The sequence below is a fragment of the Diadema antillarum genome, unplaced genomic scaffold (assembly GCF_040938485.1).
Source record: "Diadema antillarum isolate AM-2024a unplaced genomic scaffold, OU_Dant_1.0 seq00000379_RagTag, whole genome shotgun sequence".
Lineage (NCBI taxonomy): Eukaryota > Metazoa > Echinodermata > Echinoidea > Diadematoida > Diadematidae > Diadema > Diadema antillarum.
The window spans coordinates 95251-112973 of record NW_027271378.1 but is presented as its reverse complement, the minus strand read 5'-3'; the positions used below and the strand labels follow the sequence as shown (position 1 = coordinate 112973).

The following is a 17723-nucleotide window of genomic DNA, read 5'->3' as shown; positions in this document are numbered from 1 at the left end:
TAACCCTTTTTATTAACTTACGGGTTAAGTACAGGTTAACCAATGGTCCCTTCGCTGCATCCATCATCAGAAAATAAAGTAATGTTGCGCGGATTATATCGAACAATGTGGGAATACTGTGTAACAGTAGTCTAGACTGTCAACAGGAGACTGCGAGTTCGGACCCATACCGGACGTGGAACAAGATGTTTATTAATTACCCACAATGTTCTTTTATGCTGGACGTAATAGTGTCTATCTGAGTGTGCCGTGCTTGTGTGATAAGAACAATATAACCGGCCTTCTGAAAATGCACGAGAGATGCTACCCGGTTTCAGAGACCATTGTCATATCAAAATTTGCAACACATTTTCCAACGCACGTTTGTAGTCACGTTTTAACATCATTAGCGAAAACTAAGTACAGATATTTAACCAACTAATCACCATTGTTGACTGAATGAAAGACTATCCTTTATAGATAATTAAGCTTTTTCCAACGCAATTGCTCCATAAAACAGTTTTAACTATTTTGATAAGTAGGCCTACTTACGCCTCATGTCTTTTACTCGAATGAAAGTCATCAAGATTGAAATTTAATGAGCACGTCTCTACCTACACCGCTCTTTACTGCGTTCCTTCCAATCACAAATGCATACACTGTACATAACTCTTAAAAATGATTTAGACACATAAACAATAATCATCAGCGACGTCAGAGTCACAGTAAATATAACTATCATGACATCTAGTAAGTAGTATTGATACCAGGGTAGGTCATTTGCGGGCGTTCTCATGTATTCTCCGCCATGCTTAATCACGTGTTCTGTCCAGAACGCCGCTCTCTGCAGTGGCGACATGTGGCGATGGTGAAATATCGCCGATTGACGCTTTGCTGACTCTTTGTACCTGACAAAAAACAACAAAATAAAAGAGAGCAGAAATTAACAAGTTGTCAAGAGTGCGGTATTTAGTTCAAAATCGCCTGTGAGGAATATGCCCAATGTATGATATACAATGTACAAAACATGATTGTTTTTTTTTTTAAGTGTACACGCTGCATTTTTACAAGTGTCAGTCACCAATGTTTTGCATACGAAGGCACTGGCGAAGCAGAAACTGCCTTCCTTTGCATGTACAACGTGTCACTACCAGCGCATTTCAATTTTACTTGACTGTTGCTGTGTAGTAGGTCAGAATTATACTTTCTACTTCTTTATCTGTCTTCCATAAGTACAAGGTCCCAGAGAGAGAGAGAGAGAGAGAGAGAGAGAGAGAGCATCATGTGTGTTAAACATTTATACTTCCCCGAAAAATAATTGGTAATATTTTATTGAACAGTTGAAAGCTGATCACGACTGTCTTCACACACACATACTTTTTGTCGTATATGACAGCATGCAGGGCGTTAAAAATCTTCTCTGTACTGAGCGCGTTGAAGTCGAGGGCGACGCCCATTCCGCGGTAGACGATTCGCCTTGCGACATCGGGCTGATCCACGAAAATAGGCGTGACCACGACCGGCACTCCGTGGTACAGGGCCTCATAGCAACCTGCGTTCCCGCCGTGGTAGAGAAAGACCCGCGTCTTGTTATGACCTGAACAGATATATCGACAACAATAAGCAAGGTTAAGAAACGAAATGAACCCTCTTAGACAAACTTGTCAGAATCACAATAAAAATGAACAATCGAGCTAAAATCGTTTAGTCTCATGACCAGGCGTAACAACACGTCAATCGATCCTGGGTTGTGATCTTCGTGAAAGAAATTTCCTTTTTTTTTTTTCAAACTAGAAATAGAACCCAGGTCAGTGTACTTCAACATACTATTTCATTCAAAGACACTTCAGGACCAGAACGTACGGCTCTTAAAATTGTTCTCAGATATTAGTAGACGTATATATGAATTAATCTTAACATTGTGCTGGGATGTCCCTCACGAGTACGATTTCAGGCTTTCCATTACAATCTGAATTGAACATTTTCAATAACTTAACTGTGACAACAACAACAACAACAATAAAACCCTAAACAGACCTGAAGAACGAAAAAGAAACGTGTTTATCGTCTATGAAATTGCGGACTTATGACTCTTTGGAGAGAATGAGAGAGAGAGAGAGAGAGAGAGAGGGAGAGGGAGAGAGAGAGAGAGAAGGAGAGAGACTGAGAGAGAGAAAGCGAGGAGAAAAGTTTCGTTGTTATTCTACCAACATAAGTACCCGCGGATGCGGGGATTGCGGGAGCAAAACTACTCCCCCGCCTTTACGCACCTAACAAATCATTCTGTGGGATCCACTCCATGGTCAATACGTTGGGATCGTCCGCAGTCTCCCGGGGAGGCTCTCCTCGCCAGTGCCACACCACCCTCTGGGGAAGCCTGGCGAAGGCGTCGACGAACATCGAGACGAGTTCCTCCCGGAAGTGCGTGACGAACGTGCCGAAGCTGAAGACGATCACTCCGTGTTCGCCCGAACCCTCGACGAACGCTTCGAGTTCCTGTTTTACGAACGAAGAATTATTACACTTTATACTGTATATTATGTGGTAGGCATATACAGTGGACTCCCGTTATAACGAAGTCCTCGGGACTTCTTTCGTTATATCGAAACTTCATTATAACCGAGCAAACAAACAATGCAAAGCATAGAGTGGATAATGGTGCAGTCTGAATTTTTCTTTGTTGTAACCGGAATTTCGTTATAACCGTGCTCGTTATAACGGGAGTGCACTGTACGAGAGATATAGAAAGCTACGGACGCCGTGAAATTGACGTGTGCAGAATAGGACCTTTATTTGACCAAAACTCAATTCATGTTTGCGCGGCATGAAAGGCGACAAACTTGTAGGAAAATACTTAAGATTTTATGAAATGTGCCAGAGCACACTGGACGAATAGCAACCGAAATCACCACCGCTACCCATATCATCAGCGAGCTGCATTGTGTTGTTGGGTGATGCTATAGATCTAACTTTAAGGGTATCATAAGACCTAACTTTCACACCACACTCAAATAGCAAAATATTTGTTTTTGTATTTTTCCCTTTTTGTTATTTCTCTACAGTTTTTTCTTTTCCTTTGTCTAACGCAGAATCTGTGTTAAGTGTGAAATAATTATGATACACACATGCATATCAAAGTACGCATACACACTGTCTTGTCCATCTTCTTGTTTCAGTAATGGCCAGAGGTGGAGTTTTTATCTTAAATTCAGAGTTCATTTCTTGATAAACAGTCCTTAAAAACTCCCTGCTATAGAAGAAGGTTCTCCAAAAAGGCGGGTTTGGTAAGTACTTACACTTACATTTATAATAATCGTGCAACGTTATGAAGCTGTTGTGTCAGGTGAAAGCAGATAGCACTTACTGGACTTAATGGCTTTGCAGGCGACGTGGACAGACCGCCGACTGGTATGACTTTGGGCGTGATTGCCGCAGGAAACTCGAGGCTAAAGTCCATGTTGACGAGGTAAAGGTCGGCCCTGTCGTATCGTTCCCGCAGGGTCATTCCGGGGAAGAGGTTGCGCTCCCTTTTGTACTTTTCGTAGATCGGCATCATCAGAGCTGATGAGGTGGTGAACTGGTTATAAAAGACATTCTGCACCCGTTCTGTATATAGTACAATCACATGAGACGGAATAGATCGATTTGACTCCCGTATTTCTAACGATGCTTGATACAATTATTATCGTCTGTTCGTGATATGTATGTACATCAATCGATCTTTCAATTGATCGTTACAATTGGTCAAATACAAGAAAGCATCACAACTTTACACGCTATACACTTGTATCATTCTCTTTTAATGATCATTATTAGATCACTGTTACATAACAGAATAAGATAAGGTTATACAAACAACTACAATTTATTGTACATCAAGTCGAACTAGGAGTTACCTCTGGTCGTACATGTTGGTGCGGGGGGGGGGGGTTAATTATAGGGATGATATTGATTTATTATACTTTCTCTCTGCGTTTAATTTCCATTGGTGAAAGTTAGAGGCATGTAAGTATTCTTGAAACGGTCGTGTGTTCACCTCAATGATCTTAGCTATATACGGAGGTGACGATGATAGGAATGATGGTGATAATGATGATAATATCGATGATGATAATGATAATAATACTAATGATAATTGACATCCTTACAAATTAGGTATTGTTTCTCTCGTTATTACATTCATAATCGTACATACAATATATGTATCTCAAGAGTATAATACAAACTATTGTTTGTATTGTACTTTATGACTTGTAGGTACTTCTTACGGATTGTTGAACCAATCTGATTTGTCAAGAGATACTTTGCTCTATACTGTTATAGTGTATTATACCTTTTGTTGGATGGAAGTGAAGTATTACTGAATTAAATAATAATGATAATATTGATATAGGCCCTAGTGAATCATAGTCGTGTAAACGCTCCACTATGAACCAAAGAACGACGAGGAGGGTAGTGGAAAATTTGTTTGATCTTACTTTTGTTTTCTTCATACAACATTTTTTTTTAGTACCTTTAAAACTCATCCGAGTTGGAAGACCGGAGCCAATTGCCGGTGTCACGGCGAGAAGGTTCGGCGATCCCGCGATGATGCTTCCATAGTCGGCGCCCCACATCGTTGCGGAAATTAAAATCAATCTTCTGGCTCCGATGAGATCGCCAAGGAGCACCGCACATCCGAACAACCTCTCTGCGATCACGGCATCGTATTGGACGTCGGCCAGTTGTCCGACCAGGGCCTCGTCGCCGAGTAGAGCGTCGCAGTCGCTGAACTCGTTCATCTCTAGGTTCACTTCAGGAGGTCGGTTGAGGAGAAATTCCCGAAGGAAGTGACCAGTCATCGATGCTCTCCCGATCCAATCAAAGGTGGCGTAAACCTGATCAATTGGCCGCGAGTGATTGAACACTGCGAAGTTGAAGAGATCGTGGTACTTTGGATCCTTGGATCGTGAAAGGTAAGCGTTGCTGATTAGTGCGGTGACGTTGTGCCCTCGAGTCACGAGCTTCTCGCCTAGCCGGGCGCAGGTAGTGTACACGCTGCCTACACCCAGGCCGCAGTAGAACAAGATGTTCGCTCCTTCTGCCCCGAGAATGTTAGGTCCCAAGAGCAATGACATGAACACCGTCGAAGTCCAAACGAACACTGCTCTGGATCCTATCAGCATCTTGATATCGTGCAAATACTGTTACTCGCACTATCTATTGGTTGTAAACACACAGCTTTCATATCACACGAGAGCAGCTATATGACAGCACGGGATATTCGAACATGTTCACGCGAAGTTCACCGGGAGTTACATTGTTAATAACATCCAAAGCCATTAAAATGATTGTTGTTTCCAGTCATACTACAATATCACTTTTAGATTTCCTGACAACTTGGAAGTAATGAAGCGTCATTCTACTGAGTTAAATGCATGCAGAAGAGCCGCACGTTGACTTGGAAAATCACGACTGTACAATAACGCCTAGAGTCTACGAGCACTGTCGAGTCATATATTATTTCCCTTTATACGAGAGAGAAATAAAACACGAGAGAGAAATAACATATAGCGATCTGTGTCAATAGCATTGGTCGCTCACTATGACGGGATATGACCTTTGGTCGCGCTTGAACTTGGACGAAAATATAGAGCTTGCATGTGGACATTTCTCACACAAGAGGCTCGTCTCTTCTGCTCCTGACCTGTGTCGTGCTCTTATACGCGGATATGGCACGAATATACCACACTGCGTGTATCAAGATATTGTACATAATATCTTTCATATATCATGATAATGAATTGCTGTTTTAGTCATTGGTATACATAACGTCATGACCAAAAATAACATTGCTATAATTTGTGTTGAAGACAAAATGCCTGTAGAGGAAAAATGTGCTATCCGTAATGTTAGGGGTATAGTGCACTATGCCATGAATATTACGTCATAGATACATGATCAGTCATTTTTTTTTTCTTCGTCAATACCGTGTAAGCAGCATAGACCTGAGACCGTAGAAAAAGGTAGGCTGGATTTTTTTTCTTCCATACGGGATTAATGGAGTGTAAAAAATATAGGTAGGCCGACATAGAAGGATTTATACAGGGTGGCCCAGAAAGAACGGAACACATAAGATCTTTAATTTCAGCAATATTGCTGAAAATATGTCATTGTTTTGCATACTATTGGAAAAAGCCATTTTTTCCCAATAGAATGATACCAGATACAGATACAGATACAGATATTTTTATTAGTCTTTCTTCCAACAAAAAAAGATAATCATTTTCCAGGTGAAAAAAATACAATATGAATTATACAAAGTATACATAATTCAGACATAAAAATATAACTACAACAATATAACTTAGCAGTCGCACATAATATACAATCCATATAAATTAAAACACAATTAAAATATCTTCACAATCATAGTACAGAGTAACCAGGAAGAGAGACTAATAGGAGATAAAAAGACAGAGAGAGAAAGAAATAAGAAAGAGAGTGAGGGAGAAAGAAAAAAGGGAGACACCCAACTAGAAGTGGTAAAAAGAAAGGAAAAGTCTAATATAGAGAAGAGAAAAAGGACATCATTCATGCACTGCACTGTGTTTAAATTAAATTACAAGAAAGAAATACATATACAAAGACTGCACTGGGAAAGACACAAAGACAACCTGTCGATAGTGCCCTAGTTAAAGACACAAGCTGGAATGCAGTGTTCAGGAGTAGCATACCTTCATGTAACTTCATGTAACTTCAGATGCGGAATGTCCCACCAGGTGCAAGCCAGGCAGTGACCATGCCAACCGAATCATGCAAATTCACTGTAGTTAGCACGATCAACGCCCGGCACACTCCAGGCGAGACAATCCGCGTTAAAACAAATCAAGTGGTAAAAATAAATGAATATGACCAAACGTCTTCATTATATCAAGTGATACGAGGCGAGAAATAAGGGTGAGAGGGGAATGAGGGGGAAAGAAAAGAAGAGGAAGAAAGAAAAGAGAGAGAGAGAGAGAGAGAAAGCAAGAAAAAGAAGAAAAGAGAAAGAGAAAAAAATGCATATGCTGGTAGAGAGACTACATGTACCCTATTGTTTCCCCATCAATAACAATTAAGTAACATATTATGATGCATATAACAAATTTAAATGACATCTTATAATACATATAAATCCCTAAACACAATTCATGTGTCAAATCTACAGACACCTAAGAAAAGATTAAAGAAAGTGACTACGGTAGAAACCAAACAGCTCCAACTGACTCAGTGTCGCTGAGTACTATTGAATAAGTATATTGCACATGGAATAAAAAATTCTTTTTTGTAATATCTAATGATACAAAAAAGAAGGTAGGGGAAGGGGGTGGGGGAAAAGAAAAAGAAAGAAAGAAAGAAAGAACAGTTAAAGAAATGTTGAAAAAAAAGAAAAAAAGAAAGATAGCAAGAAAAGAGAGAAAAATGCATATGCTAGAAGAGAAACTACATGCTTTCCCCATCAATAACAATTTAAACGCATACATGAAGTATATAAATTCCTAACATAATTCTTCACAGATAGTTACATTAGATATCCGTTTCATAAGGTTCATATGTCAGTCTACAGACTCATAATAAAAAGGACTTCAGCAAAGTTCTTGAATTTTGGTTACTGCGTTATGATTTTAGGACCATTTTTGTCAACCCTTGCAATTTTCAAAATGTGATCATTTTGCACTCTCAGAAATACCGAATATGGCAAGCCGAATTCTCGCTGGTTTCGATGATGTTACTGACAGAATCTATCTTTGTTTGTTTGTTTGTTTGTATGTCTGTTGGTTGGGTTTTTGGGGTTTTTGTTTTTGTTTTTGTGGGCATACTCTAGTAACCCGAAGAAACTGTTTATATATTTAGATATTCTTTTGGCCAAATGCAGATAAAGTGATGATCAGAGTATTTTCTATCAAAATAAAGAATCTATTATTATAAAATATATACCTGACAGGCCTGACAATTATGTTGTTTGGAAAGTTGTACATTAGATAAATTTACATGAAATAAAATTACATAAATTTGAACTTGAACTTGAACTTGAACATGAAAACCCATGTGAATGTAACATGTATGCTTGTACTTGTTGAGATAATGTAATCTTTACGAAGGTGAAAGAACAAGTAAGAATGTCAAGTATCGTAGGTCTGTAGTGTTATTTCACTTGTTACTTTAATTGTGATATCGCAGGATCGGTGAAATGCAAAGTTGATGTAGTTGAAGTCACTAAAGTGGGCGTGACGCTCACTCTGTTTTTCAGTAATAATTATGCACATGCAACATCATGTGAGGCAGTATTTTGTACATTAACTTTATGAAACGGAATCTTCAGCCATGTAACACCGGAATGTGTAAGTTAGTACACAAGACTATGTAAGATTACGTATCTAAGAATGTCAGATGTTATACGTCCTGGGCTATGTCGCATGTCATTCTGTTATTTCACAGAATCGATGACATGCAAATACTTGAATTTACTCAAGGAGCGAGGCAATTACTGCGTTCGGCACGCATGCACAGTCTTTGTACATTTAGTTTTCTTATAATTTTCCTCTGCTTCATGTAAAAAGATTGCCGTGATGTGCCAGGTATTCATGTATAAAGTCATTGACACCGTTAAAAATCAAGGAGTATTTCAAGTCATTCAGCGTAGGAACAGCGACATGCGGTAAAAATAAGAAAAGCTGAGAGGAATAGATTACAAAGAAAAAAAGAAAGTCTTTCTTGGATTAATAGGAATAATTGGGAACGGCATAGATATAACGAGTGCATACCGATATTGGTATAAGTCGCTGACGGTTGGGAGAAAGCTCAATGGCTTGTGTTGTACACCAGTCGGAGTAGGGTGTATCAGGATGTTGGGCTAAGGGTTTTCGATATACGATGTATTTTGAGGTTTTCTCTGCACTGTAATTAATCGTTTTCAATACTGGGTGTTCGTTTCGTGTTCGCTTAGCCTCTATGAAAGATGTAAACGACATATTCAATTTCTGTATAGACACGGTAAACAAAAATGCAAAAAAAAAAAAAAAATGGGATTTCTACCTAACTTCTCCCAAGCTTTAAAACCCGCGAGGGTTTTGATATTCTATGGGTACTATAATGGCATGGATCGGTAATAGTATATCTTTTGATCGTATTTTTCTTTTTCTTTCGTTGAATGTTACAGAAATCAGAAAGAACATTTAAAAGAGAACCTATATCTATTCACATTGGTTAAGAAGACAAGCAAGCACATGCTATTTTCTTCAAGAAACATATAACACAAATGAGATTGAAGATGAATGCAGATCATCATGGGATAGGAAGTAGTATAGCAAAGGATTCATTATCTTAATCTATTTTAGATCTGATACTCAAGTTCTTCTGGATCAGCGCAGACAGTGAAGGGAGGTATGTTACAATGGAATTCATTATACAAGGGCTAAAGTTAGATAGCTTAAAGATCTGATGTATATTTTCCATGAGTCCAAAGGAAGAGTGCGTGAAATTCATTCCAGCATTAGCATGATTAGGAAACAAAAGAATGAGCAAAACTATATAGTTGACGAAGCTTGGGGTCGACCTCCAACATTCGAATATTGTTTGCCTTTTAACCTTTCAAAGGCTCTTTTTTTCAATTTTTGTTATTATCATTTAGCCCAAAATGTTTCACATTGCATGTTGGATTTAGGTCGGGAAAGGTTCGGTATAAGTAATAATCGTTGGGAATCAATTTGCTTTGTATCCGCTTTCATCAACTATTAATAGCATGTTCAAGCAAAGACACGAAAACTAGTAAAACAAAGCAAAACAAAACAACACATTGCCACAACTACTTCCATGTTCATATGGCTTTCCAAAGACATAGAGGTGATGGAGAAATCGAGTGAAGCAGTATACACATTCCCTGTAAGATTAATGCTTATTATGGAAACAAACAAATAAACTAACAAGCAAAACAACAAAATGATAGAAAAATCCTGTTTATTCGTTATTCGTATTCATTGTTCTGGAGATGTTATTTTATTTATTGGTTGGGCAGTTTGGTGTGGGAAAGTACGAGATATAGATCCAGGTATACAATCAAGTCGTATATGTATTTTGTCAAGGACAAAAAAGAAGAAGAAGAAGAAGAAGAAATAAATAAATTGATAAACAAAAGGAAATAAAAGTGTCAGATATCTGGCGTACTTCCCGCTAATAATTTCATCTGGCAACTCTTAGTTGCAGGAATGATTTTAATCCTGCAGTTATTCTTACACGTTCAATATACTTGCGGACGCCATTACCGACAAACTAAGTGGGACGAAGACATATACGTATGATACATATATTTTTTCTTTATTGTCCGAAGTATATGCAGAGTAGCAAATTTTCAATATTGTCTATTTCACAGTTCTGAAGACCGGTTTACCTAGAAAACAAGGTCCATCAACGTCACAGAAGGAACATTGATGACCTTGTGAACTTAACATGGTAGTATCACATTTATTTCCAAAGATTATTATTATTTTTTTGCTCGCGTTTTGAAATTCTTCATGCTCTTAGTATATTAATACTCGCTCGCGTTGCTTTCCGTTCTTCACTGAAATTAACGTACTAGTCACTCACTTATTGCAAATTAACAGAACCTCTAGATAAAAGAGAAAAGAAAAATTGAGTCCTGGAAATATTCTAAATGGAAATCAAAATCCCGAACAATGAGGCTTATTACCAAATATCGATTGTCTCCCATATACGTGCGTTCACCGCTCAATGGTCTTGCGATTCCGATATGATACACTCGGTTACTACACTCAGCAAAAAAAGAAAGTAAACACTTTTTCGAGGTCATATTTTTCATAGTAGATTTTTATGAAAATCAATGTATTATATACCATATTAAAGGTAACTTAATTGCCTATTAAGTTAATAGGATAATTAGAAAGAAAACTTTACGCATGAGTAAGCACATTAGGTTTTGTCCTCCAAGGCACAAAATTAAAAATTTCAAAAATTGACAAGTTCTCTCTTAACAAAAGACCAGTTTAAGACAGTGAGAGACATGAATGAAATAGGAAAAATAAGTTTTTGTTCTCTTTATCTCTTTCTAACCTCCAAGAAAACAAAGTGGGAAACTCGGAAAAACAAAAATTTTCTGTCAAGTCAAACTTCAAATGACAAAGGAAATAATAAGCATAAAGATGGTTAAATGAGCAGAATTTTTTTATCTATTTATTTCAATCTAGTGATTTAAGAATCCATGGTGAAAATTTCAAGAACCGAACATTATTTACAATTTCCAAATTTGAAAAAAACCCTCAAATTTCTACCATTTTTGTTAATTATTACTTCTTCTGTCATTTCATTTGAATTTAGATTTGACATAAGATGCTTTATTTTTCCCCTTTATTTTTAGTCTTCATTCACCTTTTGGTCTTTAAAGAGATCATAGAGATCAAAGGTTTATTTTTGCAACTTAATTCATGTTTCTTTTTGTGTGAAATTTGTTGTTTGTTCGTATTGTTCTATGGAAGAGCACATACGCATGAATGGCAAATTGTTCAGTTTTGCAATTTTTACTTTTGTGCCCTGGAAGAGAAAAACAATGGTGTTCACTCATGCGTAAAATTTCCCTTTTTGATGATCTACCAGGTTGATAGCCAATTAAATTACCTTCAATATGGTATATAATACACTAGCTTTCAGCCAAATATTCTATGAGAAATCTAAACTTGAAAAAGCGTTAACTTTCTTTTTTTGCTGAGTGTATATGCATTACAAAGTGATAGAGCAGATCCTTACAATGAAATGATAGCCTGAGAGCGTACTCGTGACTATAAGCATACTTTTTGATTGACACGTAATTATTTTCCTTATGACCAGCCACTGGTAAAGTATAATGACGGTTCATTAGCACTTTCGCAAAGATGACCGGGGGAGATACATTTACAGTGCTTTATTCCTCTAGACCTGCAGTTTTCTTTCGCTATATCGAATTTCCTTAATAATCAAACACATCAGTATATTGGTGTACACGGGAGCGATGCGTATATACTGTAAGCTGTTGTCTATATACTCATCTTAATGCGATGCTATCTCTTTAATTCAATTTTTTTTTCATTTAACAGAGAGCACAAGGTTGTTTGTGCTTTCATGCTTTGTTTGAAACGCCTGAAACGCTAGCAGATGTATAAAAAGTGATGGTTTAAGATTCGGTTACATTTCATCATTCCAAGGGTTCGTTATCCCGAATGTTCATTATTCCAAAGGTCCGTGATTCCGAACGCTCGTTATTGCCAAGGCTCGCTATTCCCGACATTCGTTATTCCGAGAGTCCGTTATTTTAAACATGGTATAAGGTTTGCTATTTCGGAGGGTCGCTGATCAGGATATGAGATAATGTCCCTTGTTCCCAGGGCTAATCTGACCATACATTGAAAAATGGTTCGTTATTCAGAAGGTCACATACGTAATTACGAAAGTGAATAGGGTATGATACAATATTCCGAAGGTTCGTTTAGGCGAAACTTAAACAAGGTTAGTAATTCCAAAAGCGAAATAAGCTGTAATTTCGTAGAGTTTGTCAGTCGTCACCTTTTTTTTCCACTGTCGGAATGACGAACCCTTTTTCATCACCCGACTAACGATCCTTCGGAATAACGATCTTGAGAATAACGTCGTAAAAGTGTGATATTCATAACAATGAACCCTATTTCATTTTTGGAATAACTACCATCTAGCACGGACGTCTTAGAATAATAAGCCTTCGGAATGACGTATTTTATTTCATTATCGGATGAACGAACAATCGGAATAACGAACATCACCTTAGGATTCCATACGTATCCTATTTGCCGCTCCCCGCTTCACTTCATATGAACTTCTCATAATCCGAAAGGGGCGATTTGTGTTTGAACACTTAAATGGAAAGCGCCCATTCAGAAACGCTCTGTACAGGTTTGTTCAGCTTTTTCAATTTTGTAAGAGATCCGCATTTCGATGTTACGGAGTACATTTCTTTGGTATTTCTTTATTAATGACGTTTGGAGATAACTTCGTTAGAGCGAAAATGTCGCTATATCCGTGTCCGTTGTAAGCGAATTTTTGCACCATATAGACTTTAATGATGATATTACGGCATCTTGATTTTCACTTCGTTGTAATGAAATTTCGTTATAACCGTGCTCGTTGTAACTGCAGTGCACTGTATTTTCTCCCGATGAGTGCGACTAGTCAAACAGCAAGTATCTGCTTCATCATTTTTCAGAGCAAATAGAAAACAATTGTGTTGTATACAACATTGAGGATACCCGAAAGTGTGCTGCATATATGCTAACATCACTATCCTAAACATATACTTGTTTAGTATATATATATATATACATATATATATATATATATATATATATATATATATCCATTTTATTTAGTATAAAATGGGTCTATGAACTATTTTTCGCTCCGGAGTCGCTGTTCCATCGGCCATGCAGACGCACTACACATTTCTCAGTAATCTGCCATAGAATAACACTCAGAGCAGTTATTTTTCTTTTTTTGGGGTGTTTTTTTTTTGCTTTTGTTTGTTTGTTTGTTTGTTGTTTGCTGCACGCTTTTTGCCCCCCCCCCCCCACGCATGTTAGAGAAAGAAAAAAAAATATGCTGACACGACATTTACTCCTGCGATAATTGCTCCGGTGCTATTTTCTCCAAGGACTTCGGATCAGGCTTGTGGTTGTGATAGCCTTTTAGGTTTAGTTTGATGTGAGGACTGTGAGGATTAGGGTAAGGGTTATCTTATGTTTGAGGAAAGAATTTATGTTTGTCTCAGCTTGCAGCTATTTCATGGGAAGCAATTTTCGTAGTAGCAAATGTCATGGATCTCCCTCCCCCTCCCACCCCCAAAAAGGGAAAATTCATACGTCCTAAACAAACTCCTTGATTATTTCGTAACTCATTTCAGAGCTTCTGATTGGCCACATTCATGAAACCACCTTTATCATGTGTTTAATAGTTCTGTTTGTTCTTTTGGAAAAGACTTACAGACATTACGAGAGTTCCCAGAGGTGTCATGGTCGTGCATGTCCATGAAGCATGAAGAATTTTACCTTTTCCAATAAGACTAGATACTGCTTTGAAATAAAAGAAAAGCTGGCTGTTTATTCAAACATTATATGCGTTTATAAATGAAATGCTGCCCTTAAAAATATCTATGTACATGAACCCTTGTGTTGGCACTAAATTCATATCATAAAGTAGTGTGAAAGAGAGAATTTGCATCTTTCAAACATTGAGCTATTAATAAACTTAGTCAAAAAAAAACCTAAACAAACCCAGTTTCACAAGAAGACAAGAATAAACAGTGAAGCAAATCTGAAGTATCATTTTAATAATTCAAAAATTACAACCTTGCGATTCCTTAAACCAAATAATACTATGATAGAGAAAGTTGTTAGTGGCAATTTCCCTAAACAGATTATGATTAGAAAGTGCTCATATGCTTGCAACTAAATAGCGTAGCTGGGTAAATTTTCTCAAATCGATTTTCACATTGTATTAATTCAACCAAAGACAATTCTAAGTCACTTTCCTAAGTCAGCAATTGTCTTGTTTCTTTTGGACACATTATCTTATTCATGGAAACCTTCTTAAGTATTTTCACAGGCTGTTACTTCAAAAAAGAAAAAAAAAAGAAAAAAAGGAAGATATGATAGCTCAACATTATCTGCCAACTTATTAAACAAGATGATTGCCAGGGAGTTGAACGACGATCCTCTTGCAGAGCAGTTGCAATTCTGAAGAGGCTATATCCTGGATAAAAAAGACCATGTTGCTATTACAAAATCAAGTACGTTGCTTATCAACGCAATATCTAAATAAGCCACATCTTTAACCGAGACAAGAATAAATGGCATATACTTAATCCAACTATTTTCTATTGAATAAATTAAAGTTTATCATATATATATACATATATATATATATATATATATATATATATATATATGATATCATATATATGTATAATTATATATATATATATATATATATGATATCATATATATGTATAATTATATATATATATATATATATATATATATATATATATATATATAATAATACATTTATATAGCGCATTTTCCATAAACATACATGTTCAAATGCGCTTTACCAGTGGATTATTGATATTAACGGAACAAGTGGGTTTTTAGATGTTTTTTGAAGGTGACGAGAGATTGCTGGCTTCGGAGAGTTTTGGGCAGTTGATTCCACAGTTTGGGAGCAGCAGATGAAAATGCTTTATCACCAAGTGTGGCCAGCATCTTGGAAGTTGGGTGATTCAGTGTGATACCTTGTGAGGAGCGGAGGGTGTACCGGGATGGGTGACGGATGGTTATGAGATCAGATAAGTAAGGAGGGGCAAGACCATGGATACATTTGAAAGTGAGCAGAAGTATCTTGTAGTGGATCCTGGACCTGATGGGAAGCCAGTTCAGTTGACGGAGGACAGGTTGCATGTGGGAAATTTTGGATGTGCCTGTGGCAAGTCTGGCAGCTGCATTCTGAACCCGCTGTAATTTCTCAATCTGGGTAGCAGTGGCACCGTAGAGCAGGCCATTACAGTAGTCGAGGCGGCTGGTGATGAAGGCATGAATGATGGTGAGTAATGATCTCTGGTCCAGATATTTGTGAATTCGACGGATGTTGTGCAGATGGTAAAAGGCTGCCTTACATGTCATTAGGACATGCTGATCCATGTTCAAGGTTGAATCGAAGATGCAACCCAAATTCTTGACATGAGATGCAGGAACAATATTAGCGTTGCCAATCGTGATGTTGGGAATGTTGATCTTTTGGAGTTGTCGCCGTGTGCCAATGATGAGGAACTCGGTCTTATCATCGTTGATTAGCAATCTGTTTGTTGCCATCCAAGTTCGAATATCCCTGAGACAGCACTCCATCACTTCTACAGCTTCTCTTTCACTAACATTGCCATCAGGCCTGAATGAAAAGTAAACTTGAGTATCATCAGCGTAGCAGTGGGCGCGCGGGAGATGTTTTTCTAGGACATCAAACAGGTCAGATGTATAGATGGAGAACAAGAGGGGACCCAAACAGGATCCTTGTGGGACACCACATGTGCAGATCAAACCTCTCAGACTGAGAGCCACAGATGGTTACTCGTTGACTCCTACCAAGCAGGTATGACTGAAACCATTCCAGTGTATGTCCGGAAAAGCCCTATCTTGGTGTGCAAACGTCTGAGAAGAGTTTTGTGGTCGACGGTGTCAAAAGCGGAGCTCAGGTCCAACAACACAAGTAGAGTGACTTGTTGCGAGTTCATGTTGAGGAGAATGTCATTCTTGATTTTCAACAAAGCAGTTTCAGTGCTATGATTTTTTCTGTACGCAGACTGGAAGAGAGGAAACAGAGAATGCTTGCCCATGTGATGCTGAAGCTGGTCACAAACAGCACTCTCGACCAGTTTGGACAGGAAGCTCAGATTGCTAATCGGACGGTAGTTCTTGAAGTCACACTCCAATCCATGTCTCTTTAAAGGGACTGTACAGTACTGGTTGGGGTGGGGATTCATGTTTTGAACATTCTTAAGTGAGATAATGAGAAACATATGAAATATGAAAGAGCATGTAATTCTAAGAAGGATTCAGCGTTTGTTTGATGAAAATTGGTTTTCAAATGGCTGAGATATCGAAAAAAAGTGATAATAATAAAAGGCGACATGCCACAACTTTATTAAGATCTCTTTGTTTCACCTTGTTTTTGGATATCTCAGCCATTTCAAAACCGATTTTCATCAAATAAACTTTTGATACCCCTTAGAATTGCATGCTCCTTGACATCTCATAGAGTTGTTTCTGAATATCTCGCAAAATGTTAAAAGCTAAATCCTCACCTCGACCAGAACTGTACACACCCTTTAACAGGGGTGTAATGAAGGCCTCTTTCCAGTCTTTAGTGAATGTTCCAGACTGTAGGGATAAGTTAATGACATCTCTCAAGACTGGAAGAAGCGGGTCCAGACAACTCACAACAAGTTGAGAAGGCATTGGATCACACTGGCAAGACTTTTTTCCACACCTCACAACATATATATATATATATATATATATATATATATATATATATATATATATATTCTTTCTTTTTTTAATGAGGGAATGTTGTTTAGACGAACATTATTTGGTGTATGGGTTCAAATTCCGGGTATTTTTGGTATAGATAAGACCCTGCAAATTTTTCGAGTCTTTGATCAATGCGTGGATTATGTCTATAGTTACCGACCGGGCCGGGTTAGAATACCAATGTGTCATTGTGTCTGCAGAGTGTACCTATTTTGTGTAAACTTGATGATGTGCAGGGGTGATTTTTGCTGGTCATATAAGGTACTGAGCATTATTGGAAACAAGACTTCCTGTCCCGTCAAGGATATACCAGCATAATCAGACACCGATCTCTTGCCTCTTTGCTGGTATATAAGGTGTCACTTTTACCCTCTCCCCCCCCCCCCCCACATCCACATTCGGATGGTCTTTTCGAAAACGAGAATATAGCAGCGATAGTAGAGAGATGTATGAGTAGAGAGATTGAAAGAAGGTGGGGCTCGTAGGGGGAGGAGGAGGAGGACAGAGGAAGAAAGAGAGAGAGAGAGAGGAGGGGGGGGGGGTGGGGAGTGGGAAAGGGCAAACACATAATAAAGACGTCTAACCAAGCATGAAATGCTTAACATACAGTATGCAACTTGTGTAACA

The 17723-nt window shown here is 37.9% G+C and overlaps 1 protein-coding gene across 1 annotated transcript; it reads right to left on the bottom strand.

Annotated features, from left to right (window-relative positions):
• Positions 1–26: 26 nt before the first annotated feature.
• Positions 27–15914, bottom strand: LOC139731572 (UDP-glucuronosyltransferase 2B1-like). Its single transcript, XM_071642462.1, has 6 exons — positions 15260–15914; positions 4493–5059; positions 3344–3585; positions 2250–2475; positions 1357–1576; positions 27–887 (listed from the first exon to the last, which is right to left on the bottom strand). The coding sequence occupies exons 1-6, from the start codon at positions 15912–15914 to the stop codon at positions 590–592; spliced, it is 2208 nt and encodes a 735-aa protein (XP_071498563.1). The 3' UTR covers positions 27–589.
• Positions 15915–17723: the final 1809 nt, after the last annotated feature.